This window comes from Idiotropiscis lumnitzeri, chromosome 4 (assembly GCF_059441095.1).
Source record: "Idiotropiscis lumnitzeri isolate Australia: NSW breed Sydney's pygmy pipehorse chromosome 4, RoL_Ilum_1.0, whole genome shotgun sequence".
Taxonomy (NCBI): domain Eukaryota; kingdom Metazoa; phylum Chordata; class Actinopteri; order Syngnathiformes; family Syngnathidae; genus Idiotropiscis; species Idiotropiscis lumnitzeri.
Window position 1 is genome coordinate 13511967 of NC_142394.1, and position 27671 is coordinate 13539637.

At 41.2% G+C, this 27671-nt stretch overlaps 1 protein-coding gene across 1 annotated transcript in view; it reads left to right on the forward strand.

Annotated features, from left to right (window-relative positions):
• Window positions 1-27671, forward strand: part of LOC148338207 (bifunctional heparan sulfate N-deacetylase/N-sulfotransferase 1-like) — a 45523-nt gene that overhangs the window by 5037 nt on the left and 12815 nt on the right. The window contains exon 2 of the mRNA XM_088293083.1: window positions 26032-26996. Coding sequence (XP_088149209.1) covers window positions 26451-26996 — 546 coding nt within the window. The 5' untranslated portion in view covers window positions 26032-26450. The remainder of the gene's footprint in view (window positions 1-26031; window positions 26997-27671) is intronic.

Genomic DNA, 27671 nt, shown 5'->3' on the forward strand with positions numbered 1-27671 from the left:
TTTTGTTATTATACTGATTTTAATTCTGGAGAATTAACTCATTCACTACCAGCCGAGTAAAAAAAAAAAGAAATAAAAAAAAAAGGGATCTTTGACGTCTTTATCCGTCAATGGTAATGAATGAGTTAATAGCGTCCCTTTAAAATGTTTGTGGCAACAGATATTTTGAATGACACTTATTAGGCCACTGGATTAAAAAAAAATCTATTCATCTTTTGTTCATTTTATTTTCTATATAAAATGGATTTAAAATAAACAGAGAAAAGATAAAAGAAAATTGCTATCCTTACAGGGACATAAAATTAACTACTTTGGGATGTCAAACAGGTCCATATCGCACAGCAGTACCTTGAAGCGCTGTTTTATTTAGTTGTCAAAAACAAGTGGTCAGGCATTAATGGACTTCATATCGGCCGTTCGGATGGACTCTTGAGGTGCGGTGTTTTCACTCTCTCGGCGAGCTCTGTCCCGGTAATGAACCCATTTTCTGAGATGTCGACCGGCAGTAATAAGAATGCACCACTTCACTGTAGGATATTCTAACCCTGTACTCATCGTAAGTGCTATCAGTCATCAGGTATGATTAGATTCCCTCCAGTCCCCACTCCCCACCCCCTCATCTCTATTTAGCCATTCAGCATACTCTCTCCCTTGGTTAGGTTTGTTTGTGCGCATTTTGAAACAGTCTTCTACTTCCTTTGAATATGTATTATGGTCAAACTCTTGAAGTCATCCAAGATTGCATGCAGTTTTCCTACTTAACACAATTTATAGATTGTGTGTCGTTAGTTTTGGTCTAATGGTTGTTGCTCACGAGTGCGATCAAGGGGGACAGACAGGTGGACCAGAGTTGGGGTGGGGGTGGCTGCATGTTTATCCAGTTGTCCAGTGGGCCTGGCTCAGACCACACATATTCTCTCACCTCATGTCGTCAGTAATAATAGTTGGCTGCGTTTACATGCAGTCAGTAACTCTTTCCAAATCCGAATATAACCTGTATTCAGGTTTTGAAAGGCCAAGTAAATATGCACAAAAACAAACCAGAATAAGACCCCTGGTTACCCCTTTTCTAATCCGAATATTAGGTCATATAAACAGAATACCTCCATTGAAAGGCAAAAACGTTTGTGTTCTACACATGCTCTGTCCGCAAAGCATCTTTGTCTTTTGAGTACAGGAAGTTCTTGTATGGGCAGAGTTGTCGTAGCGAGAAGAGAAGCCACTGGCGGGTGTCTTGCATTGCTGACAAGTGACCCTAACTTGAATAAATTGATTTCCCTGCTGTGGTTTAACGTTATTTCTGTCTATTCGCCGAAAATGATATGGTGTGTATAAGGATACACATAAATGTGTGTTTAAATACGTCAGTGAGTCTGGCGTGTAACTCACCGGAAATACATTAGCGGAGGTAAACAAATTTTTGAAATGAAATTTCTGTTATTGGTCCAGCCCTAGGCTGAACATTGGCACTTATTTAATGGGTCTATATGTAAAAATGTCAGCACTAAAATTCACCTCCCTGAAAAATGTAGTTGTGATTTAATGCGTTTTTTATGACTACATTCAGCACTTCTTAATGACGACCATTATTTATTGGCGGCGACTGCTTCCCCTCGGCCCCCACAGATCAGCCTGACTCCGTCATTGAAGGACGGACAGCAAGAATTATAATATTCTTTAATATAATATTACTATTCTTACTTAGAATGTCACGTTCTGTTTTCCAATCGTTACCAAAATTCATATGCACAGCCATAATCACGTCCATTTCAATCAGAGAAAATATAAGTGATCAGGATAATATTTTCTATTATATTGTCATTAAATACAAGTATGACCTCCTTTGTGGGAAGAGCCATTATCACTTCCGCAAAATCGAAAATATTGTGTTGATCGTTTTTCATTTTTACAGGTTGAAGTGACAAGCGTAAGGATGTGCATAAGAGTTTTGGTGACGTTTGGTTGAAATTTTCAGACATTTAGCGACAGGGAAGTTTTTTATCTAGACTCCGTAGGCAGCCAGTCCTGGCAGCTAACCCCGACAACTAACTGGCTCCCACCACTGCCTCTGTCTGGGCAGCAATTGACCGCTAATACAGGCAAGGTTAGTGGGACGAAATTGGCTTCTTACGGGCCAGACATGGAGCTCTGCATCGTAAACAGTGCGCGTCTTCCCGGAAGTAACGTGTTGCCGCTGAGAGTGCGTCTATCGGATAGGCACCTGAACTAAAGCTGTCATGATGGGCTTGTGACACTGAGGAAAATGAAGAGTGAACATTTAGACAAGATCTCTCAGAGGTTCCAGTTGTACCTCATTATTCTGAGATAATAGACTGCCCAAACATCCATGCATCTTAACATCTCACCAGTGTCTGGTACAGTCCCCCATTCTTGAAAGCAGACCAGGTCATGACATCCCACCAGGTCAGAGTCAACTTAAGCAGGGCTTCTGGCGGCCAGTCCCCTCGCTTTCCTGTCTCCGAGCCCCAAAGCAAATCCCGCTGCCACACAACAGAAAGTCGCCTGGTGTCTAGTTGGCTCCCATCTGTGAATGAATTTGGCTGCAGTGCAGCAAAAACAAAGCACCGCAGCAAGTGAGTGGTCTTGACCACATCAAAGTATTCGAGTGGAATCTTTGGGATTTGGGTGTTGTGGCTAAAATCTGCCAATTGCACATGTGTTTTTTAGTGATACCCCCACTATTGAATATTTTTTAAATCGATTATTCCATCAATTAATAATACATTTATATTCTAACCTGATAACATTTTATTTTGCATTAAAATGTGATTAACATTTTTTTCACTATTACTGTAAAGTTATGTATGTATGTATGTAAAGTACAATGACAATAAAGGGATTTCTAATTTCTAATTTATTTGGTGTTGTTTAGTGATTTAAAAAAAAAAATGATCGCATTCGTCAATGTGAGGTGCATCTTTAGTGCCGACCTCAATGCCAACCACAAAGAGATTGTTTGCTTTGTTAAATGTGCGAGAATTGTGAATTCCCCATGACAACGTGCTTGATCATAATGCTCTCTACATTCTACAATTGCTGGCCAAGAAAAACCTGACTCAGCTTCGTTAATTTTTTTCCCTTCTTCATCCCGCTTCGTTCTCAAGCTCAAGGCCGTCATTAAGTGGACCCATTTTAAAGGCACAGATGACATCAAGATGGTCATGTTGATGGAGTTGCAGATGATCCCGTAAGAATCCTTCAAGGAGTGAATGAACGTGTGGCAGAGAAGGCTGAGGTAGTGTTCGACTGCAACAACTGGGCGAATAATTGTGACTGTTGGCACAGGTGGAAAATGCGCGTTCACGTCAGGGTTCCTTCAAGCCAGGCGACCGTTTGGCCAACATTTGCCACCTTGAACTATCCCTGACGAGAACGCAACATTCGTTGCCTACGCAAACACTCGCAATTGTTCACCACTCAGTGTGTTAGGAGCGTCATATAACATCAGTTGTTTTCATTAATAATAACTTCTATTTTTATAGAAGGAGATGTAAAGGAGACATGTCAACAAAAACATGCTGGATGTGCGGCATTTGTTATTTTTTTTTGTTACCAAGTTGCATTTCTTTTTGTTGGAATAAACGGTCACGCCGGTAAACTATTATTGAACCCTACACAGCTATCATATCCAACCTGTGAGGTTACAGAACCAGTCTGTGAAGAGCTGAATTGATCTGTACTGCTTGGTTCCATTACGCAACAGAAACTATAACGTGTGGGTCATTTCCAGGTCAGTTCATCGACTTTAATAAAAACCTGACCACAGTTCCTGGCATACCTTTTTCCCATTTTGAATTGCTGAAGTGGAAACATTTGCATTGGTGCCAGTCTGAGGTTTAGCTACTGGCTGCTGAAAGTGTACCCTTCACTGATCCCAGGCGCTGCCCTGTCTGCCAATCCTGTTTTCCTCTCTTCCTTTATGGGTGATGTTTGTGTGTGTGTGTGGCGGTCGGTGCGTCCCACGGGACGGGACAGGTGTTGGAAACCCCAGGGCTCACCACAGACATCACTGTGGCACTCAGACTGGAGGGCGACGAGAGATTGCAAATGACTGAGCTTTGTTTTGCCAGTTCGGTTCTGGATCTTTGAACACGGTCATTTGTGTGAGGGTTACGGCTGGTTGCTCTCTGTGGGATGCGCCGGAGCTGAAGGCACTCCATTGTGACAAAGGGGCTTAGAATATAGTTGAAAATAAGAGCAAAACCAGTGAAACCCAACGTAGTAGGGTCCACAAGCCCCAAAATACAAACCGCACCCCAGCTCCAGCGGTTAAGTGTTTAAGTGGCCGGATTTGTTTAGTGAATGGTACACGGGTGTCTGGGCCTTTGCGTGTATGCCTGCTGGCCAGAGGTTTTGTTTGTTTTCTGTTGCGACAACTCGACCCACGCTCATGGACTGCGCTGCCCTCGGGTGGCCCACCGTCACTTTTTTGTCCTTCACTGACCAGGGAGTGGATTTGGATCTGGTCAAGAATGTGATAATGAAATTCAAGACACCTGACAATGAAATGTCTGGGTTGCACCTAAAGCAAATCCTACTGCTTTTTCCTTCTTTCATATTTTTCGTTGCCCGTCAGCTCGTCAGCTTTGGCCCAGCAGAGCAGGTTTTTGATGTCGAGACGGCGGCTTTACCGTCGAGTCCTCAAAGCGATTCATGTGACTGGTATAGAAGAGCCGGAGGGCCGTAATGTGACTCCCACATAGTCCACTGCCTCTATCCTCCACGCCCTATCTCCCACTTTCTTCCCACACGCAGCCTGTCTCCCGAGTGATGTCACTCAGCAGAGCTCGCCTTTGTTGAGGAACAGCCCGAAGGTATTCCTTGGGCCCTGTGGATAACTCGTAGGGTGCTGCCGCAACCCCACATGGGTCTCCTTTGGCAGGGAAGCAAGGTTGAGATAATGGGCCCCTCGGTTGCTTCAATGTTTTGACAATGTACCATCAATGGCGGCTGATGTACTCGTTTCAGGAACTCCTGTGGCTGCTCCAGATGGCCCAGCCTCAGAGCAGGTTAATCATAAGCATACCCTTTATATCTGGGCCACATGACAAACTCACAGCTTCCTGTCTTTCCTTGTATACGATCACCGCAAACTTGTTCTCATTTCTCTTCACTGTCCCTCTGTTGTTTTCTCAGCGCTGCCCCGATTTTTTTACATTTTATTTTCTATATTCCTTCCATACTTTTTAAAATTTCAGAATCCATTTCTGTTACCCCCGAGGCACAACGGGTGATGGCAAGAGACTGTGTCGCAAATTAAAATCGGTCTCCCTTGTTTGCTTCCTGTGGATGTTTTAGCAATGGCAGAGTGAGCGAAGGAGAACAGCGGCAAAGAAAGCGGAGAGCGGGACAAAAAAGCCCATTTCCTATGCATTGTCTCTTTCCTGAGGATGTATGGTGGAGTAACACCTTCCCCATTTTTTTCTCTCTCAAAAGTCTTTATCTTCCCTCCCTTTTTTCGTCGAACAAAGCATGGGCTGCTACGTGCCCCAACTAGAAGGTCTCTCTGCTCTTTCTACCATGTGTGCTGACCTAGTTTATTAGTCTGCCTCTAGTGAATCATTAATTGACATTATCAAACTGTTCCTGTAGTGTTGCAGCGGTGACGCGCGTGTCAGAGATTCCGTCACGACCATTGTTCTTACTGTGGCACCAATATTGGCTTTTTACAATCACGTATCATTCTCAAAACTCAGACTATATGTGTTTAATAGGTGAGCTGTGCACTGTAATATGTCATTGTGTCAGAATACAATACAACGACTAAGTGCACTGAATGCAAATTAATCATGTGCGATGGCAGCAGTTGAATAGTGTTGGGTTGTGGGCAAGGCAGCAACAGAGGGAGGGCTAATAGTGGTGGCGGGGGCAGGGGGGGGTGTTGTAGGATGGAGGCAGTCATCGTTGGGCCCATTCATCATGCGAGGCCTGCTGGGATGAGCTGGGGTCAGTCCTCCGCAACACAATTACAGGCTGTTCTGCTGTGTTGTGCTCGGTGTCCGCCGCGTTCTGAGTATGTTCTATTGTTGTTTGTTTCCTCTGTTCTATATGTCGTAAGTGTGTTTGTTCTCATGCGTGTGTTTTCCATCAGTACTCAAGGTGTGGTAAAATGAGCTGCTGCATCTCAAAGGGATCATTTGGGTTAGTGTCTTTCATGTTCTGGAATAAACCATCTTTTCTTTTTTCTTTTTTTTTTTTCAGAATTTTTACATTTAAATTTTTAATTCTTTACACCCAAAACATAAACAAATCCTGTGATTGACATGCCTGTTTAACATGGTGGCATATGTTGGTTGTAAGTAGGGTTGAGTTTTAAAAAAAATCATTGAGTTTCCTAGTCATAGCCCGATATTGATTCATGATACCATAAATTGATCCAAAGTAGAATTTTTACTTTGAGGCTTGTTTTTTTTTTTGTGTGTTTTTCTGCTTTCTTGAAATTTACTGTTCATAGGAATGTATTTAGTATTTTCTTACATATACGAAAGTACTAACTTCTTACGCTTTAAGACAATTCAAAATCTTTAATTTATAAATATAGATTTAATTGTATGGCTGTCTCACTTATGTTCCAGTTGTATTTGTTTTGTAACCACTGCAAGAATTGCAGAAAAACGTTGAGGCAGTCACAGGAATGTGATTGTCATGAATTATGTTATTGCCACTTTATTACACAGCCTGTTCTATGGTTGAAAATTGAAAGTGAATTAAATTGGTTCTTGTTTTGATTTTGTTTGAAAATATAATAATGTAACAACATTGAGTTCAGTTCTTAATGTAAATATAAATTTTCTTACTAATGCACCAATTTAGCGCCAGAAGTTTCTACTATTTGCAGGATTGCGTCTGTTGAATGTCTTACAGGTGAAAGTAAAATTGTTATTGCATGAAATCCTCAACTGCATTGGAAATGAAAGTGAATCAAATCAATTTTGGCTATCTGAATCAATACCGTTTACCTGGCTTGCCTGACAGTCTTCTGCCAGCTTTCCAGTTGTTTCCAGCGAGCTGTAAATATCTGCATGTTCTAATGTCACTTGACAGCTGATCCAAGCATATCACTGTCTTCCTCTCTGGGCGCATTATTCATGCACTGACATTTTCCATGGCAGAAATGCTGCATGTGGTCTGAGTGTGTGTGAATAGTAACAACAAATGAGCAGGCGGCAACTTTTTAAAGATGGCTCTTTTTATACGACGCAGGCATTGTATCTATTCAGATTAACCTTCCAGAAAGCATTTTTTTTTTTTAAAATGACACTCTTTATGCTAATTATTATGCATATAATGCGTGGTAATGATGTCCAGTAAACAAACTATGGACTGTGTGGAACTGGCGTTTTTGTGAACATTGCTGCAAATTCAAATATTTCTGAAGTTGCTAAAACATTTGTAAAACTTGGAAACTGATAAGGCAATGGGAAGGAATAGTTCGATTGCTCCCTGGGGGGGTCTTTTGGAACCGAGAAGAATTAAACGGAATACCCAAGATCGGCTGAAAGGATGACAAAATGGGCCAGAAAATTCCGAGTGGCGTCTGGAAACAATAAGCTGCCTGCAACTGGCTCCACTTCTAACTGTAAGGATGCTTCTCATTTTTGGCTTTCTTGACTTTTGGCCTCTTGTGGCAATTTGGCATACATTAAAAGGCTGTCAGCATTTCTGGCTTTTATATTCAATACACTGAACTCCATATGCACATTTTTGTGTCAAATTGCTCAAATGGGCAAAGTGACTGTAAAATGTTTCCCCCTTCTTAAAGGATGCGTCGTCCCAGTTACAATATTAGCTGGTGTACTGACTATCCGATATTGATAATACACAAAACTCTGGATTCGTTTAGGAGTACAGATGACCCCCGCTAATTGCAAGCGGACCAGGCAGGGAATGTGAAAATCCACATATATTAGATGTCCATTCAATGCATCGGGTATGAGGGAGTGTGTTTTAATTATTCCAAAAACTCTGATTAACATTTGTTTTGTTTTTGGGCGGGGTTTGGGGTGCAGGCATTAACTCTTTCGGTTAAGTGAATACTGTATTTTGGATATTCCCAGAGAGATTCCGAGTTCCTACCGTGAATCTTTCATTAATAAAAGTGAAGAGCTACATGTTTTAAGGGTGGCAAAAAAGATTTTTAGATGCAAACTGTGATTTTATTGATGCATATTAGTTATTATTTTACCTACAATTGAAATATCCTGTTTTGGTAATGGTGACAGCCATTCGTTGGCAAATGTTTATTTGTGTTTTACGCACTGTCGACAGACTTCAACTCCTCACTAGTTACTATTACAAAACCCCTCGTATTGTTTTGGTCGGGCAAATAGACCATACTCTTTGTTCTCATTCTATCGACAAGTAAGATACAAGACCTACTGGAGGCTGTTTTCAATTTCAAGTGACCTTTGAGCTCTTTTATATCCACACTGCACAATAAACCTGTCTGTATTATCTCGGACAAGTTCTAACAGCGTCCCATGGCAACAGGTTGGTTGGCTTAGTACACCTCCTCATTGCCTCACAACCTGCGAAAGCAGCACACTCGTCGTCCGTTGTCAAGTCGCCTTTTGTGTGTCTTGATGAAGTAGCAGAGCACTAGTGACATTTCACTCTACACCGTTGTGCTGCGGTGGTGTGTCCTGCTTCCATATGGGGAAGTGATTCTTAAAAAAAAAAAAAGGGGGCTTTGGACTAGTCTTTCTTTGAATTTTTATTTTTTACTGGAACCAAAGCAGCCCCTGGCTTTAAATGTTAGGGGCACCAAATGTATGGGTGCGCACAGCAATTCCAACTGTCCACTTTGCTATTGTTCATTGTCTCCAAGAGTTATGCGAGTTATTTGGATTCAAACGATAACCCCAAGACGCGTCTCTTTTCACACACGTTGTCCGGTTGAAATTCCGTTCTCACAAATTCCACCGTTTCGATCTCTTGTTTTCAAGTGTAGGCAACTTGGAAGCTTGAATTCCTGCCCAAATACGAGTCGGAGATGAAAGTAATTGGAAATTGCACACATTAAATGGCTGAGTGGTACAATAATGCTGTGTTTGATTTTCCCTTGAGGGGAAACTGCAAGGAGTTTTGACTGACTAGGGCGTGAAGCCACTGGCTCTCAATTAGACGGAAGACAAGTCTTCAGCCCTTGCCAATGGGAAATCAGATGTGCTAATGGCTTAAAAGAAAACGTTAGAGGAGCTTTCACAAAGAGGTCTTCTACTTTTCCATGTAATTTACAACTGGAATCAAAAGCAATACATGTTGAAGCATTTGGATTTCATTGTCGTGTTCTCTCCTGTCGAATTTTCTTTCTCCTTCTCGCCTGCTGCTCGTTACATCAAAATTAGCTGATCCTCGGCTAGCTGTCCTCGAGTGACCAGGAAGTCAAACTGCACGAGGGTTGGTCAACTGTTTGGCACTCGTGTTATGAGGCTCAGTAGAGCTGGTAATGCAATATGACTGCATCGCTTCAAGGTGCAAGGATCAAATATTACATTAAGCTCACGTTGCCTGTCGACAACCTACTTGAGTATAGAAGTGCTGTGTTGGCAAAATAGATTTCGCCGACTCATACTCCGAGACTGCCTGAGGTCTTTTTTTTTTTCTTTGGGACAGATTCTGGCCGACTGCCAGTGACATCCACAGGCCTTTTTTCTCATATTGATGGCGATTAAAATACATTGCTCTTGGTTTAAGAGGTTTTGCAACATCCCGAACCTATAATTTCTACTTTTTTTTTTTTAACTGTCAAAATAAGCTCACCTTTGTGTTTAACAAATACAGGGGTGCTTTGAGATACAAGTGCCCTGACTTATGAATTTTTGGAAATGCAAGCTTTAGCTTGGCCTCATTTTTGGGATGTAAAGTTGTCGAAAAATCAAGATTTGCTATCACGATATGAATATGAATAAAGATAATTTAGGTATAGCAGCAAACGATGTAAGGTCAAGGTCAACTTGAGTACAAATTGCTTTTGTTTCTGAATGCGCAGATGTGGTAGGATATAAGGCTTGCTCGCCATCCCCAATCTTGAAAAATACTTTATTTGGCTTCATCCCTTAGCTGCGTTTTAGGACAATTTTCTATAATAAAACGATACAGAATTACTTATTTTTTACCCAACTGCTGGACTGATTTTAGCATGTTCGCCAAATTAAAGGTAAAGAATGTAAAAGCGGACTGTCCATCATTTTATGTATGCTCTTGGAGGAAAAGGTTTGGACACCCCAAACTGTATGTTTGTGTTTATGTATAATACATATATATATATATATATATATGTGTATATTTATATGCATCTATCTACATGTCATATCCTATGTCAATCTCTGAGTTCCTTCACCCGAGGGACGTATTATTCAGAGGAGAGATTTATTTCTCCAAAGTATTAGTGACAAATGGAGTTCCTCCGTGGGTTCAGCTGTTCAGCCTTCACCAGACTAGGAGGGCTCAGCATGACTTCTCGTTTGTTATTGATGTTAAAACGCAGGGTGACTAAGATTTGGTTTGCAGAGTTGTAAATGCCTTGGTTAATCTGAATTCTTGGTGACGTATTTGTGGTAGGCTAAATTTGGACTAACTTTGTAAGGGAAAATGTTCCTCTTCCCTAGAAATGTCTTGCATTCCAAAATATCCTTCAAAGAGATTTGTGACTTTTCATTGAATGGGTAGTTAGTTTGAAGTCAGCTGGTTTGGGCTGAATGTTTATGGGATGCTGCCGTTTTCTTTCAATTTTGAGACTAAGGATATGAGTGACAGGCAGAAATTTCAACTGTTTTACATTACTTTTCACTTTTCACGTGCCTTTTCTGTTGCCAGTCCTTCCCTATGGAATGAGCTCCCATTAAATGTTAGGCAAGACCCTACTCTGTCCATTTTTAAAGCCGTTTCAAGACACATTTTTATTCTTTAGCTTTCGACTCAACACGAGACTGTCAATGTTCTGCTGTTCTTCTGGATAATCTGTGTTATAATTACCGGCTCATTTATTTGACGGCATATGGAAAGCGCTTTGTTACTATATGAATAAAATTGTATTCTATTGTATTATCTTTGTCTCATGTAGTAATGTCTAAATTAAAAAAAAAAAAAAAAGAATGGCCTACTTTAAAAGCGCTATAAGCCAATTATATTGTCTGATTAATAAACCGGGACTTAGTTTAAAGTTCAAGTGGTTGCTTTTGTTTTTAAGCACCAAAATGTCGCCATATATCATATTGTTAGCTGCAACACATTTGAATGTTTGAAGGCCGTAAAATTACAAAACATATTTACTCTATGCTGTACTGTTTATCGAGATCTCAAGCAAATATGTTTGGTTCTTATTTCACATCTGTGCCACCTCTCAGCACTTGGCACGGTAATTATGTAAGAATCTGAGTACTACAAACATCAAATCACCAGACTTTTTCTAATAGGTACCTTTTTCAATTCATGACAGTATGAAATCAGAAGTGACATCAAATCTTTCTCTCTCCCCATTGGTCGCACAGGTTTACAAACATTTGTGGACATGAGCTTATTATTCAAATTTTTTTTTAGTATGTCAATAAGAGACGGCTGCCTAATAAGTTTGTAGTCCCGCAGGATTGCAGCCATCACTCCACCTTTCTGCTCCCTTGCCCTTCACTTGATACAACAGTGACATCATCCCTTGATGATGAAATTCAACCTCCTGTCGTCTTTGTCCATCTCATCAGCTTCTTGCTTTAATTAGATGACGGTGCGCACAATAAAGTTTCCCTCGTACTCACTCCATTAGTTATATTAACACTTGCCATTGCCATCTTGGCATCATATATCTTTTTATCTCTCCTTTGCCTTTCACTGTGGAAGCCAATCCTTTTTTTTCCCCTCATGGATCCATCCGTGTTAACCTAGTTACTGAGGCCCAGCAGGGGAGGCCAATCAATTAATGAACAAAGAAGCCCACTCACTGAGCAGCGGCGTGAGTCTGGGCACTCTAAAAACATGGTCACCGTCAGTTCAATGCTCATCTGATGAGATGTTTTCTGTGTTGTTGTTTTTGTGTGTCCACTTTATCGCTGTCCAAAGCCAATGAAACTGCTGTTACCTGTTTGATAAGATTAATTGCCATTACCTTACAGTACCTTCATAAATGCAATTGATCAAATTAAAAGTATAATTGCCATTCCGATCTTTCTGCAATCAGAGTTGTGTATTGTGACCATCGCTGCAGATGAAACGGTGTGGAAATTTTACGTCATGCAGTAAACAGTTGATTGTGACGACAATGATCATGGTTATCTGTTTAATCACAATGTTGCTAAAATAAATAGTGGACCCGCTCTATTCGTGGGGGATAGGTTGGCCCGCGAATAGCGAAAATCTGCATATAATTGACGGCCATTGGAATGCATTGGGGAAAAAAAAGACATTTATAAAGATTTAATATGAAAAAACGAGATTCAAACGAAATTCAAATTCACGGTTTTACACCCAATTTTTATTGTAACGCTTTGTAGCAGGGGGACCCATTATTTCGATCATGATCACATTTCGAAGTGCGTTTGCCTCATCTGCCAGTGTATTTTGGCTGCACCAAAGAAGAGAAATGTGGAGCGGCATTTTCGGGCCGTTGATTAAAAACAATAATTCCCAGCCAATTCATGACTAACGATCTGTTGGAAGTCTGCTTGCGACTCGCTATCAGCAGCCGATGTCCTGACTGTGCATCCGTGGCTGATTCCATTCAGTGCAAGTCAGCATCAAGGGAGGACAAAAAAGTACACTACTTGTATTGTGAACTATGGGTCTGATACCTTAATGCGATCTACACCAACCTGTCTTTATATTTGTTGTTTTTTAAGAAGCATGCTTGTAGGTTTTACTTATTTGCATTAAGCAGAGTCATAAGATAGCATTCAACAACAGTCTATCCGTACACTCCTTCTTCTCTGACTCTGTCCTTCTTATTCTCTTGATGCCCCCATCTTGATACTAATCTGTAGTGCCCCTAGTGGTGGAACCAATAAACTACAATATTAAAGTATTCTCGATGTCCTTATAAAGGTTTTTTCTTTTTTTTAAATTTTTTTTTTTTATTGTAGGTGTACCATTTTGGCTTGGTCGTTTTACAAGCATCGTAGTTCGCATGCTGAAAAATGCTGGTACCCATTCTGAGTAGTGTTTGGAAATTATAAACTGCCACAACCAACATTGATTTTGCAAAAGAGAGAGGTATAAATAATCAAGTTGTTTCTCTCTGAATTGTAATGGAATGTAGGGCTTGATATTACTGCACGGTCGTAATCTACCTAATGATCATTTTATGATCACTGCCCGACTATTTTAGCCACTGAATTAAAGAACAGGGCTTGTCATATCATTAGGTGCCCATTTTTATACATGATTAATTGTCCATTAAATTTTGATACACAACTGAATGATTAAAAGAAAGTTGTCTTGTCTTTTTTTTTTTTTTTTTTAAAGAATCATCAAGCCCAACATAGTTACTCACACTGCAATCCATTACTTAGTTTTATTGTCCATTTGTTTGGTTGTTACTACAGTGAAAAATTAATCCCCCCCGTTTAGTTTAGAAAGACTGTAATCTGAGATGAAAATGAATTGCGTGTGTTGGGGGAGGAAACCCAAATGCCCATATTTAGTGATTTATCTCCCTTGGCAGCAGGCAAGCTTTGACAGACATCCACCCTCTTCTCTGCATCTCACCCACCTGTGTTGGTTCCGTCTTTCACCACTTTTTCATCCCTCCCTTTGCTCAATACGTCTTTTCATCCCATTGCGGCTCCCGCTTTTCCCCCCACGTCTCAGCGGTTTTTTTCTATCACATCCCTCAGGTCCTCCCCTCATTCTATTATCTTTCTTTTCTTCAGCCGCTCTCCCAGTCATCCCATTTTCTTAATCCGGCTAGCGTCCTTACGCTTTCCTCCCTGGAGTTTCCATTGCTGTCTCCCAGTGTAGGAGATCAGGAAGCGGTGCTGTTGTAACAAGCTGTTGAATAATGTAAGCACAGGGAGGGCTATAAGGCAGGGTTTCAGTTAACCCTTTGATCTCTGATCACACGGTGGATGAGGTGGACACACAAATGACGGCCCAACAGCGGGACCAAACAGCCCAAAGGCCTTTTCTGCTTCCGTCGACATCATCCAGCCTTCACCTAAAGGCGGAAACTCAAACCCCCCCCCCCCCCCCCCCCGCCCATTTACATCATCATGGCCTTTGTGAGTGGCATTGCATTGACATCTTTAGCTTTGTTATTCCTAACATTGATGCATAATTAAACGGGTTGAAAAGGCGCTTGTTAATAATTAATTGTGGGGCAAAGATGTCATAGCATCCTTAACCTTATTATACTACTCCCTCGTATTTTTGCACAATCGAGGGATTAAAGATTTACCAGTTTGCTTTTCTTTCTGGCCATCTACTTGTGTTAGTGTTGATTCACGGTGGCACACGGTGCTCTCATGGCACTGAGGAGCTGTGCTATCTCTGCAACTCCAGACAGGTTGTATTAAATCTGCAGTAGCAGTTCACTTGGGCTAGTGTTTCCAATTTTGATCAAGTTGCAAGTTTCAGTCAACAATAATTCATAGCTGGCTCACCAGATCCAATTAACTCTTTGCAATCAATGCAGATTTTCCTATCCTTAAGTGTTTCGAGTTGGCTTAGTTTCAAGGCTTATAGCCCGAGGCTACGGTGTATTGATCTGTGGGGCTGATTGGATGCTTCCCTTCAGGAGGTGGTTAGTACGGGGAATGGGGATATCTTGATGATGGTGTTTATGGCTGGATCATCTTACTACTTCCTGCCCCCATTTCCGTGACCACACCTGTCACAGCCAAGGGGAGCACCAAGCCGGCACTCTTGGGCGTGTGTGAAAGAGCGCATGTGTGTCCGACCCAATTGATTGTCTGTTGTGAGAGCGCTGTAAAATGTTTGTGCGCTCAGCAAATGTCTGTTAGAGCCCTATCATGTGAGAAATGTTACACAGGGTTTATGGTGATGGCGCATAGCACAACCAATGTCAGCAGCTGTCGGCCTGTTGTGGACGAGTGGCGGAAGACTGATTTGAGATTTTACACGGCTAACGCTTTTTGGATCATGTTCGGACTTGTAACCCATCACTGAAATACTTGCACGCCGTCATTCCATGTTTCAAGGGCGTGGAGCCAAAGGAGTGCACATGTTTTTTTTTTTTAACATTTAAAAGCACTGTTGAATCAGCTGGTGTTGTCACTTATGCTAGATTTACACTGCATGGCCTTTTGTCAAATTTGGATTTGGTACATACTGTATGTCTCCTTTTACAGTCTTAAAAACATTCCATCTACAACTACTTTCAAGTGAAATCAGAATCTTATATCCCTGTAGCTTCTATTTGTTGTACCAACATGAACACTAGGGTTGTAATAATAAAGTATCAAAAACCAAAAATTGCGATCCTTGAAGATATGAACCAGTCGCCACGACAAAACCCTTTCAAGCGCCCAGAGTTTGTGCCTTCAGGTGCACTCACCATACTACAAGCTAAGCTAGGTCAGCGATATTTTTATCTTAATTTGATCAGTCAGACACATACTTAAATGTGCGTCACCTGCCTATATTTGAGCATTATTTTAGGTAATTACAATCAATTTACGAAGAATACTTTGAGCTTGCATATTTTGGTGCATGAAAAAAAATCATTAGACAATAAAAATGTCATTTCTTTAGGCACTATTTAGTGATCTCTATCAACGTCGCTGCATTTAACATCCATATCGCATGTTTTCCCGATATCGTGAAGCCCTAATATATATCTGTGTGTGCGCGTGTGCATGTTTTCAGTGTCGAGGTGGCTCAACAGCAGTCGCGGAGATGGTATTTTAGGCTAGAGGACGGGAGGGGAAATAGGAAGAGCTAACACGGTAGACGGAGCTCAGATAGACCTGTCAGCTCCGTGACAGCCACGCATGCCTCAACCTCTGCTTCAGCACTAGAACTCTGCGTGTTCGAGAGGCAAACGGCTTAAATTGTATCTTGATTCACGGCAGAAATAAGGCACACTGGGTCCTGAGCTGAGTTTATTTTGGGTAACCTGTGAGATGGTCAATAAAAAACCTGGCAGGTACATTACCTAAAAGACATTGCAGTCAGGATGTAATTATCTTTTTCAGCACGGATAAATTGGAGACTCAGAAGATGACTCACATGATATATTCTGAATATGAAATGAAATATAAGCTGTCACAATGTGTGATGGTAGACAAAATCTTAATGGAGGTAACGAACCTCTGCAAATGAGCTCAATGAAGTATAAAATATACCATATGGACAAAAGTTATCAAACACATCTTTATTCAATTACCAGTAATTATGCAATTAGTGCTTTGACTCGACTCCCTGAATTTCAAGTGTTTGATACGTCTTATTATAGACCATTTTATCCATCCAAGCCTCCGAACAGCAATGTTTTTTTTTTAATGATTGCATTTGTATAAATATGTAACAGTCTGATATTAGTAACAATTATCATTTTGCTTACAGTCAGGAGAAAGTTTCATACTTTCATCTACCGTCAACAGCATTCAAGCATTTACAAGTTTGGGTTTTTCAAATTTGATTTACTTGCAGGTTTTGTTCTGTTTTTCAATTGAGTAAAAAGAGTAAATCATTGCTTGTATTTTGATCATTGCATTATCTCTAAATTAAAACGATTGAAAATGTGTTATATTTTATAGAAACGGATGTTAATTTTACTCTTAAAACACACCTATAGTATAAGTAGAGAAATCAGAAATCAGAATTTTATCCAGAGCTGTATATAGAATGCTTGAATTTTTATGAACAAACTACAACTTTCTTCATTTCATCTTCTTTTCTACTCTAAATTAACATGTCCTTGGCTTTGAATAAGTTTGCATTAGTCTGTGTTTTCAGGATGAAACATGCTGTGTTTTGGATTTAAAAAAAAAAAAAGAAGGAAAAAAGAACTTTCCTCCGATAGTTTTACACAAGCCTGCAGCAGACCTTTTCTTCAGCCTCTGTGAACCCCGGAGGCTTTATGGTGGATAATGTTCAGAGTTCAGTTTGCACCAAGATTAGCATTTAGTGTGATGGCCAAAAAGCCTCACTTTGGTTTTATTGCTCTTCAGGGGCTACTTTGGTTTCCGTTTCCTCCAAATGCCTCTTGGCAAACAATAAGATGTCATGTCAATTTTCACTAGCACACTTTTTTTTTTTTTTTACCACGCTGACTGGTGAGTCACCCATGCCAATTTTTTATTTTTATATATTTTTTGGGGGAGGGGGGGGGGCATACAAACAGAATCTTGTACTCATACTACCCTGCTGCTTTAGAAAGTGCCACAGGCCTCAAAGTGCTCTTGACATTTCTTTGCAGAGATGTCGCTTTTTGAGGCTTTCCTTCTCTAATTTGTCATTTGACCATCATTTTTATACCACCTTGTGGCTTTTATTGGAGCATCCTAACGAGGGATGTTTGATCCTACTTTTTTTCAGACCGATAACAGTACTAATGTTCATCCTTGTGAGTGATTTTTTTTTTTTTAAATGCGTTGTATGGAATAAATATTAATCACGATTTAGGTAATTGAAATCACGCTTATTCAAGTGAGCATTTATTTTTTGCTACAAAACAGGAAAGTGTTTAAACATGAAAAAAATATTAAGACTAATTTTGGACCAAACATTTTAAAATTAGTAGTTATTTTAAAATAAAAAAGGGGCAAATAAATTCAAGTATGGATTCCTTGTATAGACAGCGCATTGGAGTTAACTTGTGACAGACTTATAAATTGCCATAAAAAAGTAAGTTGAGATTTAAGTTACGGTAATGATGTAGTGGAATTTCTGTTATGGAGAAATTGTAAGTTGAGAAATTTGTTTTTATTTCTTCATTATATTTTAGTAGGAGAGCAAAAACGTTAAAAAGAAGTAGCAGGGTGCCACACATCTACTGCTTGCCAGCACGAGACCCAGTTCTCATTAGCAGGCAACAAATTATACAGTTTTGCATTCGGTTTCTTCTTTTCAAAATAATAAGCACTGAAACTCCTTAGTTTCAAATTCCAAATGCCTCAAGGGCTGTATGTGACTGATATTACATTGATCTCAGAACCAACAGCCTAATGGTTTTTCATAATTGGCTGCAGCATAAATTTGGACTGATACTGGGCTCTGAGTTTGGAATCAAATGATTAAATGACACACTCTGTTGCTTTCATATCAACCTTGCAAATGCAAACTAGTTAATAATCATATTTTTATCCAATCACAGTAATCTTGTTGCGGTAAACAGCGTCCAGCCTAAGAATGGACTATAAAAGCAATGAACTGTTCTTTGTTTATGTGGAATTGATAAGATGTTGAGGCGACATTGTGTTCATTTGATTCAGTTGCAATTGGTCATCCGCGGCTTGTCATCATGGTACAAGCCCCCCCCCCAAAGTGTTTTATTCTGCACACTCAACACTCAACTGGACACAAGAGTTCAAATCACTGAGAAAAATTCTCGTTGCATTACATCAATTGTTCCACCATAGTCCATGAATGACATTTAGTCCAAAACTTAATCCTCGTAAAAAAAAAAAAACTTTTGCGTACAAATTTGTTAATGTATGATACGCCGTTTACGTATGTCACCGTTTAGTTTTTACAACTACAGCAAAGTTAACACACATTGACTGTACATTGTTTACATAAACCCTGTTTGCATCCATTTCCCCCCTCTCCTTGAGTACTTTGAAAAGAGGCTGGCAATTATGAGCACATTTTAAAGCAAGAGGAAAAATCCTATCCGTTTGATCTCAGAAGCATAAATATGGGCAGCACAACAGAATCTCATCTCCTGTGTCAGCTCTTCCACCGCAACATGATATTCTCATGGGAATGCTTTTCTGCTCTGCAAATCAGTCAGATCAGTGCGGGCCGTTTCTTATCTGAACACGCGGGGGTAGGTGGGGGGATGAGGGAGGCAAGTTTCTCCACTCAGGAATAATACCTGAAATCTCCTGGGCGGCCCCAGAAACCTATCTCATCATCATTTTGTGATGAGGTGCGGTACTTATTGCTAATACAGTCCAAAATCCTTCACTGCTTTTCCCCCTTAGTCTATTCCATTTTGATTGAGTAGATTAGTCACTTCTTTGCAAGCCGTAGTAGCGCTCCTGCCTGCCTTGGGCCTCAATTATTAGTTTAGCTTTCATTTATCTGCGGCCATCATGCCATCTTGGTTCTTGATAGCATCACCGTTTCATGTCAGCTCAGCAAATCTGTTTTGCTGTTGTGCTGCAGGTGTTAGTCTTGATAAAATGGTTCTGTGGGGCTTTGGGAAAAGGTTTCTTAGCTGAATTGACTTTTGATTGGTTTGGCAAGACCCAGCGGGGCGATACCACACAGACTGCTGCTATTTCTACTTGTTCCTTTCACCCACCTACCACACTTGCTCGGACATGACTTGCCTTGGCCACCAGCAGTATGACTTTCACCTCTGAGTGATATCTATTGTCGACGTGGCGAGAACCATTAAAATCCCCCGGCCCCAGTGGGGACATTGTGCCAGTCGCCATACTCGTTCTTCGTCCTTCGCCAGAATCACGAGTTGACAGTGGACAAACAATGGGAACAAACAGTCACTCCCACCAGCATCGATCCGACTCCCTCACTGCCGCCTGCTTTTTGCTAACAAACACCACGCTGATTCCACCTAAACACAATTTATATGAAAGCTCCCCCCCTTGCGCCCCCTCCCCCAATGCCCCCACCTTTTGTACCACAACTGACAAAAATGATAAATGACCCACCACTTCCTCCTTCTGCATCCACCTCTCTGTGCGTTGGCTGTCCAAGGCACTACAAGCTTATTTCTCCCTTCAGAAAATCCAATAGCGTGCTCCATCTCTTGAAAGTGTACATTTTATTCTTTGCAGGAAGTTGAGGAGGCCTGTGCCTGGCAAATTCATTGCTGGTGCCCAGTCCTGTAATTTCTACTTGTAAACACGTAATTGGCGTATATTCAACCACGCAAGATCAAATATTTGCATGACTTCAAACTTTCAGTCTACAAGGGCAGAAAATTGTTTTCCAGTGGTGTGCGCAATAAGGTCCTCCTTTCAGTGGTCTGTCTGCGGTGCCACTCAAAAGATTAAATCAAACCGCACAGCATCCAAAGTGGGGTCAATTATTTCTCCTTCGCCTTCAGTCTGTTCTCTTGTTTTGTATCTGATTAATTTGTCCTCCATGTAATCACACGGATGAGATTGCAGATAATTTTGACATGACAGTTGGCGATCGGGATCTGTTGCCATCTGTATTAGATAATGACTTGGCTGTTCATTTCGACTCCGATTGCTTCTCCTAAATCGGCTACCCAATACGAATGACCTTTATTTTCCGAACTCTTCCTAATATTTCATTGTACCGATCTAGTCTCCCTCTGCCTGTAAATGGCGCTCATCATGTCTATAAATAGGCTGCGGGAGCAAACTAATGGGGTGACGGTGCAATGTATGTGTGATATGTTTTATTTATTGCATAGAGGTGATCAAGGCTATTGATGAAGGCGACTCTCACCACCGGGGGAGTAATACCGATGAGAAATGTCTTCATTTCACCTCTCAGCTCCACCATTCCCTAATGACTCCTAGCGCACTATCTCTACCTCTCTGCAGTATTCCCATCACCCCCAAAGCTCATCCACTCAGCCTTTCCTACTGTGTGGTAATTCATTTTACACTATCATGCGCTTCCCAGATCCTCCCGACCATATAGCTTCTGCTTGAGCTTGCCGGGCTAAAGTAGCATGAATGATTTGTGAGATTAGCTGTTTTGTTTTCATCTTGGCACTAATTATCACCACAAAGTGAAATTATGAATGTGCCGTGATGGCAGTGTCTCGCACGGTCTATTGTTTTGGATGACTTTTGCTTCGATGGGATCTGACAGGATTCAATCTAATATTCATTTAGTCTGAGCTCCTTCGTTGCAGAAAACATTTCCCTGTCTTGCCTAGTTTTTCTATAATCACTCACAGAGAAAGGTTATGATGAGTCAAAAAGATAGCTATCAAGTGGTCTGAAAATGTGCACAGTTTAGTAAGTTAATCACTGCTTTGACATCAAATAAATTGCTGCAGAAGAAGCAATTGTGTAAATATTTGCATCTCAACTGAAGCTGCTGACTTGTGCATTCAGATTGCCTTGCTGGTGTAGGTGTAGGAAGCTGGAGTGGGAATTTGGCGCAGTGTTCCACACTATTTCACAGCGCTAAGCCTTTAGTCACAGCAGTCTCAATGAACGCGCAAAATGGAATGCACCTTTCAAATTGATTCGATATTGACAAATGACAGGGTTGGCTTGCATCAAAAAAGCAAGTGAGGCTTCTGAAAGCAACCTTCACAAGCAAAAAAATCAGCATGTTTCTCTCACTTCAAAGAAAAAGTAGGAGGCAGAATACAAATTGCACAATTATTGCTTCTACTGTAATTTTAATATTTATGATGGCTGGTCCTCCACCTTTGGCCATGACATCATATCACATTATCACATCAGTTTACTCTCATTCTCTGCCTGTTTATACTGTCAAAGCAACTTGTGTAATTACACACCTGGCATACACGCATTTGTTACCGTTTACAGTGTCAAGATTAACAGGATTACAGATTGCGGTTTAAACGATTCTTAACTATTTAACTTTGACCCATGCTCACTCGCAGCTGAGCTTGTTTTTGTTGCCATGTTTGTCCATTACGCACCATCTATTCCGGGAAACCTGCGAATCAATAAACTTTGGGGCAGTAGTGCATCCATAGATTGTGTGATTTAGTCTCCTAGGTTGTGCTTATATATGATATACGTGGTGAATGGCGTCAAGTTCACCTTTTGCTCTGATTTCAGGAGGACCTGGCACCTGCCAGTACTGTTTATTTTTTAACTAGACCCATTCTGGTTAAAAATAAAAATGGTATGTCCACGTTAGGGCTAGGCAATATATTGTCATTGTATTGACACCAAGGTATGAACGCACGGAAACACAATAATTCTTCTGCCATAGCATAAAATTGTTATCATTAAATCAGTACAGTGTGCATTCAATATTTTTTATTTTATTGCTGACTTTGTTTCTAGACTGTAGCTGTCAGTAAGTGCTAATAAAAATACCCTTTCCCATCCTTTTGGATTTTTTTTTTTTTTAATTTATCGTATCACGCAGCCCTAGTGCATGTCGAACAGTCACACATCCTCTTCGCGTTCGCGGCTTTTCACAAATTGGGGATAGACTACCAGCTGCGGCTTGCTATCTGGCGTGGCTAAACACTGTCCTTCCACGCTGCGGATCCTCTCTTCTAAGTAACTAATCCTCACCTCTGTGGTGGCGAATGGAGCGCCACTTCTGAAAAGTATAGAACAAGGAGTAATTGAAAGAGAACAGGAGGGGATGGTGAATCCATACTAACTGATTACCTAATTAGATTCAGTTATTTGTGATTGTTTTTTTCTTGTTTTTATTTTTTTATCAATATGGCTTTACATGCACATTGGAATGAATCTCTTTTCCGTCCTATTTAATGGAAATTATTTAAATTTCATATTTAAACACCCCATTTAGAAATGGCTCCTCAATACAATTTACACTGATATGTTACTGTTACAGCAAAAATGATTTTAGGCCATATTGCCCAGCCCTATTTAGTGACGTTGGTTGATAAGCGCCAATAATCTCTCAGGAAGGCAGAACTATGTGACATCGACAGTTGCCTGTCCTAGTCACTACGAACCCCATCCCACACACACACACCCACACACACCAATTCGCCATACCTCTGAATGTAACATAAGTCCAGTGTTACCATGGATAATATGTGGTTGCCAAGACGTGAACACGGTAATTCGTTTACTCGTCTGTCAGCAGCAAGGCAATGAATTGGATCGGGTTTGCTGGTGCGGAGCAGAAAGCAAATGGGCAATTTTCATTTAATGGTTCTTAGAGATCTAGAATTCCTTTGATATTTTGTCAAATACATTCAACCAACTACCTCGACTGTTGTTGGTTATATTAATGCACTGACTCTCCTCCTCACAAGGCCTTGGCATACTTCGACTTATTCACATAAGTGCAACGACAGTGTCACAAAGGATGAGGAAGCACTGTGGTGGGGGAGGGACGTGCTTCATGAGGCTACATATGGCCAAACCTAGCAATGTTTACTCTCAGAATTGTTACAGCTGAGAACCAGGCTCCATCTCCCTGTTCCTCATCACTTCTCATTAATCTAGCTGTGCAGCTCTGGCCTACTTCCCATGAGAGGGAGCAGGTTTGACCGGCCTCCTTCTCTGAGTGAAATCATTTGTCTAGCCTCTCTGCCATCACCTGCTTCTTTTTGCCAACATTTCCTTCTGTCCCTCTCGCCCTTCAAAACCATGACTGCGTATATTTTAGTTGATGTGGTGCTCTAATGTGGTTTCTCAACCCATTCATAATCTTTTTTTTTTTTTTTTTCCTTCCTCGCTCCTTTTCTGCATAGATATGTGTCTGATGGCTCTATTTATGGTGACTGTCAGTCCATGTGTACAATTACCGGGCTCATATTGAGAATGAGCTCTCTCTGCATCTTTTTGAGGGCAGAAATGGTGTCTTGCTGATACACATTATCCTCCCATCTGCCTCTTTGTGCATGACATTAGACAGTGACTTACTTTGGCAGTCTGAAACACTCTGGTCTCTATGCACCTTTTGGCTGCTCTTTATCTTGTGGATCTGGCAACTGGCAAGCATATAATATTCATGCTCTCGTGCGTTCTTGCTCTACATTGTTGCATCTGTTATTTTGGTGGAGCGATGCATACAATTGTTTGATATTTCCCTCATCAGAGGTAATCGGATGAAGTAGATAAAGGCGTGTTGCTTCACTCGCTTTACCTTTACCCCACTCTCGAGGGTTAACTTGGGGTCATCACAGTCTGAAGGTCAATACCGCTAGACAGATGTCAACGCCGTGACTTGGGAAAGATGTGTTGTGTGTTCCAACTCTGTGTATTTTGTGTCTCAATGCAGTCTGCTCTCGGGCCATGTCAACACCATCATCATGGCTCAACGTACCTTCTCCCTGCAATTGTTAGTCTTTATTCCATGTTACACATTAACGCAAAAATGAGGTTGACGTTTGGACACACCAAGTTCGTTATGTTGAAGCTGGATAAAATCCCAGGTTGTTAAATAAAGAAATAAGTACATACATGATGACATATCCGCCCGAATTGAGCAGTTTTAAAAGTCCTCACACATTTATGAAACTACTGTACCACAGCTGACATAATGTATTCTAATTCTTATTACGTGGCAAAGAAATCCTGTTTGATTGACTGCAAAGGGAAGTTTTGGCTAGATTGTATTTGTTTTTCATCAAAACATACCTGGTTTTAAATTTTGCTTGTGCCTTCTTGCTCCTAAATATTATATCTTTAAAAAGGATTCTGGGACTATAACGAAAAAATCAAAAGAAGTTGTTTTGTTTATTTAATAAAGAAAATAAAGCCAAACTTGTTCAGGTATTCAACCTCCTCGAGGGAAAATATGTCAATGCTATTCTTTCCTGTTTTTTTTTGGGAACTGTTCAAACAATCAATTAGTAGAGTGGATCTTCACATTCTGGAGAAGAAAATTATTTGTTCTAATGTTACGGATGGAGAATCAGTGATGAAAAATTAGGAGGGAATGACAGACATAATTTAGCTTCATTTGACAGGCAGAAAGAACATTGTGGTATCGGGTAAAGTCTTTAAAACAGGGCTCCTCAATCCTATTCCTCGATGGCCAGTGTCTTATCTGTTTTCCGACTTTCCCTGCTGCAGCACACCTGACGCAAATGATCATATAATCAGCAAGGTCTCCAGACGCTAGATAACAATCCTGATCATTTGAATCAGGTGTGTTGCAGCAAGGGCAGGCAAAACATCAGCCCTCAAGAAACAGGATTGAATACCCTAGCTTCAAAGTTTGACTGAGAGTCTCTCCGTGATTGAGACCTATTCAGTCTCATTAATTTAGTCTAATTCAAACTGGTGGTGTATACAGCGGACTGCTTTCACATCAAAAAGCAAAACAAAACATTTGTTTATATTACTGTGGTTAATAAAAAAAAAAAGGACAAAAATAACTTGGATCCAACTGGTACGAGGAAGTGTGATTGCACTTGCAGAGAGATGCAGACGTGATGTTGAGATTAGCTGCAAGGCTTGGGGGAGGAAAGAGCGTGTCTGTTGACCTTGATCACTTTAAATGGAAACTGTGCTGGCTCCATTTCCCACACCCAATAGGCTGTGTAAAACGATAGTTATCTTTATAGTATTCTGTTATAATCTGTGGGGTGTTTTGCTCCACTCAGTCTGTGCTAAATCAATGCATCGATTGTAACCGATGGGCCGCATTGTGAGTGTTTAGCTGTGTTTGGTGTGTGTCTGCTCTCATGCTTTTAACGTGAAGCAATTTTTAATTAAGCGCCCTTCAAGCAGTAATGGTTTTGTCAAATCAATTATGTGGTTTTGCTGGTGACTGTTAATTTTGTTGTTTTTGTTCTTATGACCTTGTGTGTTTTTTTTTTGTTTGTTTTTCCCAGCATGTTTGCGATTGCCCGTTGTATTACATGGAAAAGTAATATTGCTCAGTCTCTTCTCCAGCGGACCTCTTTATAGAAATGTTTTTTTCCCGTAATGTACGGCTTGAACCAGGATTTGATGCCCTCCAGTCTTAGTTGCTACTCATACTCTGCATATTAATTATGTGAAGCCTGCATTTTTGTGGGAGTTAACTTGTGTGCACGGATTGGGTGTTTGCGTAGGGGGAATTGGCACCTCTTTACTTTTGCGTAGGTGAGCACAAGAGTGCTGTGGATTGAACCTTTGGCAAGCGGGCACAGGCAGTGTTCGCGCTATCTCCCAAAAACCTTTAAACCCACACAAAAAAAGATGCCAAGTTATTATTTTATGAGGTGTGATAGATAGTTAAATGTCTTGTCTTTTTTTGCAGATATTCTGCTGCCAGGATGACATGTGATGTCATTGGTCTCATGAGATCGTTCTCCAATCAAGAACATTAATCAAAACCTACTCAGGACAAGGTTGAGAAGCTCGCGTGATGGGCAGGTGATGGAGTCTTCCATCATTTCTACCCGCCACTGACTCATCCTGTCAGCTTTCCTGCAGAGGCAGAAGTGTGTACCTGCGATCCAAGGCCCTCCACTTCTCTGCCATGGTGACATAAGCAGCATTGCAATATGAGGGACAGTCGACGCGAAACCATCTCATTTCTTTCTCCAGTAGCTGCTGCAGCTGCCACCTCAACACCTTTTGTGGTTTGTTCCAAAAACGTCTGATTTTTCATTCGTGAACAGTCACAGCTCGCCGTTTTCAACCCTCCTCTGGGGGGGAGCGGTGTGGCGAGAGACGATGCTGGGATGCGTGACTCGCCTCCGTCGGCTGGTCCGTCTCCTCCCTCTGCAGACGTCCCTCCTCCTCCTGTTTCTCTTCTGCACTGTCAGCGTGTTCATCTCGGCCTACTTCCTTTATGGCGTCAAGCGGGAACTAGAGCCATCAGCAGTGGCCGTGTCGGGTGCGGAGGGCGCGTCGGCCGACTCAGACGACCTGAGGGTCACGCCGTCTCGACTTTTGCCGCTGCGTAGCGTCTCAGGAGGCCCCGGAGTGGATCCTGCTGGGGCCAGGACAGATCCTGTTGTTCTGGTGTTTGTGGAAAGTCAATATTCTCAACTGGGTCAGGAGATTGTGGCCATTTTGGAGTCTGGCCGGTTCCAGTACCGGACTGAGATATCACCCGGGAAAGGGGACATGCCAACATTGACGGACAAGGAGAGAGGACGTTTCACACTGGTGATTTACGAGAACATTCTCAAGTATGTTAACCTGGATGCATGGAACCGAGAGCTGCTGGATAAGTACTGTGTGGAATATGGAGTGGGCATCATTGGCTTCTTCAAGGTTAGAACACAACACCACAGTATCTCTGCCTCCTTCACTCTGCTTCCCCCCAGCTTTAACTCACACCTCCTGCCTTGTCCATCTGGTTGTGCCATCTTAAAGCAGATGGGATTCATGGGGTTGGAAAAATCTGCTTGGTTCAATATCACTTAGTCCCCTTCCACGCCTTTGCATGTTGTTTTTGTCAGTCTTTATTCGGAAGTCCCGCCACATTCACTTTCTGTCCTCCTGTTTTTCTTACCTCTTCGTTTTACTTTGACTAAAATGTAGTTCTGTCTCTCCATCTCACTCTTACCTTTTAATCCCCAAAGTCCATTAGCTCAAGGGCAGTTTTCATAGCTTAGTTTTTTTACCCACTCCTGCAACATGAAAGAATATAGAGTGAGTGAAAGACATATGGATGGTGTGTAATGATAAGCGGTGCATGGAAGCTTGGGGGGGATTATGTGAGAGAGGAGCAGAAGTGAGGAGTGCATCCCAATGACTAACATGCTATCTATCTTTTATTTATCTGTCTATCAAAGTGATACAGCTTCATTAGCACATGGTCAACACTTAATTTATTTCTTCAGGAAAAAAAAGGCCTTTTGCATTGATGGGACGTGCACTAAAACATTTTCCCCCATATCGTGAGGTGTTCAAAACCATTCTAGTTAATTTTATGCGCTTTATTTT